This window comes from Nicrophorus vespilloides, unplaced genomic scaffold (genome assembly GCF_001412225.1).
Source record: "Nicrophorus vespilloides isolate i.1.1-1 unplaced genomic scaffold, Nicve_v1.0, whole genome shotgun sequence".
Lineage (NCBI taxonomy): Eukaryota > Metazoa > Arthropoda > Insecta > Coleoptera > Silphidae > Nicrophorus > Nicrophorus vespilloides.
Genome location: NW_017095687.1, coordinates 1 through 3,812, shown reverse-complemented (window position 1 = coordinate 3,812; position 3,812 = coordinate 1). Strand labels below are relative to the sequence as shown.

At 29.6% G+C, this 3,812-nt stretch overlaps 1 protein-coding gene across 1 annotated transcript; it reads left to right on the top strand.

Annotated features, from left to right (window-relative positions):
- Positions 1-832: 832 nt before the first annotated feature.
- LOC108559711 lies at positions 833-1,592 on the top strand. Its single transcript, XM_017917053.1, has 4 exons — positions 833-910; positions 967-1,165; positions 1,219-1,322; positions 1,374-1,592. The coding sequence occupies exons 1-3, from the start codon at positions 859-861 to the stop codon at positions 1,283-1,285; spliced, it is 318 nt and encodes a 105-aa protein (XP_017772542.1). The 5' UTR covers positions 833-858; the 3' UTR covers positions 1,286-1,322; positions 1,374-1,592.
- The last annotated feature ends 2,220 nt before the right edge of the window (positions 1,593-3,812 follow it).

Here is a 3,812-nt window from a genome sequence, read left to right as displayed (position 1 = left end):
TGTTTTATTATTACATAATATTTTAACGTTTTTTTTGGATATTTAAGATGCGTTTATTAAAAAGAAAAAGTGTCCTTTATAGTAGTCATTGTAACTTTAAGGAGTTATATATAAAAAATGTATATTCTAATAATCCGATTTGATGATGCCCATTAATTATGAAATAGGTGTTATTAAACGTTTTTATTTAACCTTTAAATGCGACGTACTTCTTATGGATCAAAATGACCCATTTATTAAATATGTCAAAAATAGAACAAATTATTGATTTTTTACAATAAACACAGATTAATTCTAATCATTTAACACTTTCGATAAAACATACATTTTTCTTTCTCAAAAAAAACTCGTACTATTCGATGTAGGAAAGTGCTTTTTCATTCGCAAAATTAGAGTCGTGGATACTGGCTATCAGGATTACCAATTTTCCCCGTTTTGGTACATGGGAAACCAAAGTTATTCCGCTTCAAAATCGGGTCACTTTGACCCGAAATTCACTCTACAATAAAATAAATACATCTTTGCTCCGACTGAAAAGTCTACTAAAAAATATTGGAATAGTTATGTGGGTCACACTGACCCATCCGTAGTACTTATGAGTTAAAATATAAATTATATATTTTAGATAAGATATGTCAATTAGGTGATATCTTAGTTGTTTAGGAAATTGAGCAATCTTAGCAACTAGTTTGTACTAATTTTGTTTGTTGGTAACAATTTTTTTGACGAAAAAGCGTCCATTGTATACTTAACACGTTGCAAAAAAAAAATAGAACTTTAAATTAAATATTCATTGTTGCTAAAACATATAAAATACGTCTGAATAAAGTAAATTATGGTAGTATTGTTTGTGATATCATGAGAAGAATATTGTTTTTGACTTTAGCAATAGCTTTTGCTTGTGTTCGAAGTAATGACATACATTTAATAAATAACTAAGCTTAACTATAATGTTAATGTATACAGGTGACCATTGCGATTCATTAGGAACTCGTTTCCACGATGAAATAGGTTGCACTCCAAATCTAGGCAACGACGGTTGCCCAATTTCGTATGATTGTCCTGATATTACAGTTCCCGATGGTTTCTGCAAATTTGGTGGTAAACTTTACCAATATGGTGAATACGTGAATGGTACAAGTAACTGCAGACCAGCGATTTGCAGGTACTAATCTTTTAACATTTAACATTTTCTTCATAATATTGAATTAATCATAGTCCAGGAATGGGTCCCATGATTCATGATTGTTTCCAACGTCCCGACGAAGATTGCTACTTAGCTTAAACTTTGGATAAATGTTGTTCTTCTAAACAGATCTGTGGTAATATCTAAAATTATGTTTCCTCTTTAATTTAATATGTATTAAATTTAGAACCTTTCGATAATATCGCTACATGCGAAGTTAATGGTGAGATATACAGGGAAGGACAATATATCAGCGAATTTAATTACTTGGGAAAATGCCTCAATTGCATTTGTCAGAAGAATTTCACAGGGGAATTCGTTGAACCATTTTGCGAAAGGAAGAAATGCAATATTGAAGTAACAGAAGATCCAATTTCCGATAAAAGCGCTCCTGTTTATTATAATAACTTGGAGTCGTAAGTAATAAACAAAAAATATTAAATAATTTTTAAATCATTTATCAATTTTTAAGAAACAATGAAACAATACAATATAATTTTGCGTTAACCTTAGCATCCGTTCAAAGTTATATAATAAAGACTAGAAATATATTTAAATATTTTTGTAAAAATATTTGCTTGTAGGTAATCGTTGTGATAACTTGGGTACACTTTTATACGATGAATTCGATTGTAGGAAACAGAACAGAATGTCCAATTTCTAACAACTGTTCTGATTTTGCAGCTTCACCAGGAACTTGCAGATTTGGCGGTAAAATATACCAAAGTGGTGAACAAATAAATGGTATGATGCTGCAGGTATGATATATCTATATATATATACAAGGATTGAGAGACTTTTAGGCCTCGAGTCAAAAGAATTTCACCGGAAAATTTGTTGATCCATTTTGCAAAAGGATCCTTTGTCTAAGAAAAGCGCTCCAGTTTATTCTAATTATCCGATTCGATGTTGCCAATAAATTATCAAACGTAGGTCAAACATTTTGGTTTAAAACATAAATAATTTGTCGTATTGTAGCCTCACAGGCTACTTTTTTAAATACTATTGCTTCAGGAAATCATAGTAGTAAGTATATTCAAATAATTATAAACAAATTATATTTTTTAGATGAGAAATGTTAATTTGGAAATATTGAATATAATTTGGGCGATATTACTATAATAACCGTAAACAATATGTCATTTGCAACTGTATTTTAGCACCTTTCTTAACTCAAATTTAGTCTATAAAACGATCTCAATAAACATTGATTTTGAATTTATGAAATAAAACCATTGCGAAATGTCTGTGTTATTAAGATTTTTACGAAAGCAACTGGGCATCAAGTTCGCATAGTTGTACTGGCTGATCGGCAGAAGGTCTCCATTATCCCTCGACAACAAACTATTAATCTATAAGTCAGTGCTGAAGCCGGTGTGGACGTACTGCATCCAGCTTTGGGGAACAGTAAGCAATTCCAACATCGAGATCCTACAACGCTTACAGTCCAGTCCTGGTACGTCACCAATAACACAATACACAATGACCTCCATATAAACACTGTAAAGAATGAAATCCCCTAGTTTAGTGCCTAGTTCAGTCCCCGTTACCAGAACAGACTGGAAAACTATTCCAACAGTCTAGCGTTATCCCTGCTCAATAACAATGACCCCCACAGACTAAAGAGACACAACACCCTCGACCTTCCCTTTAGAAAATAAAAGTTCCTTTTCTAATGGACAATAGAGTGAATATTTTTATTTAAGTTTCATAGTGCCGTCAAAATAATTTTTTAGAAAATAATTCCGCTCACTGCTTTATTTCGTTTTTCTGTTTTTATTTTCTTTTTTTGTCTTATGGCCAAAATATATTCAACTCATTGCCAAAATTGTGGCAGGTTGTGAATAAATAAATGTTAAAAGAAAATATTAATTGATGTACCGTTCTAATTAATTAAATGAAATATTTGTTAATAATATTCTTGACTTTATAGAAGTTCCTAAAAAAATCTTTTTCATTTTTTTTAGAAATGTTCATAATTATGATTCATTTTTTATAAGTATCTATAGAACCTTTTTCATTATCCTTAGTAACTAGGTTATACTAATTGAATCCTTGACAACAGAAAATTATCAATCCGTTAAACAAATTTAGAAACTTACAAATCAACGCACAACGTTTTTGAAATCTGCCCTTTCATTCATTATCGACAACGAAAAGCCTAGGTAAATAATAGGTACACATCGATATTAATATAGAGGATATATGATTGGGATTCTGAAAATTTTGGACCACATAAAGAAGAATCAACAAATAAGTTATGTAATAATTGTTCCATCAAAAGGAACGTAATTTACAATTACCATTGAAAGTGAAAATAACTTTCATTAAAAAAAAGTCGTAAAAAATATATATGTATTGTATATTTATGCAATAAATTACAGCAATTACAATGAGATATTAAACTGTTAAAATTATAAGCTTTTGTAAATTTTATATTCCATTGTGTTTCATTTGACAAAGTAAATTTTTAGGTATTCACAAAACTATTTGTTCCGCTACTAAGTAAATATTGCACTGCAGTTATTATAATCATATTTCATTGTTCTTATTAACATTTTTTAATTAAAATAAAATATTTTGAATTATAGAAATACATTTAAGTATTACGCAATAATATGCAATT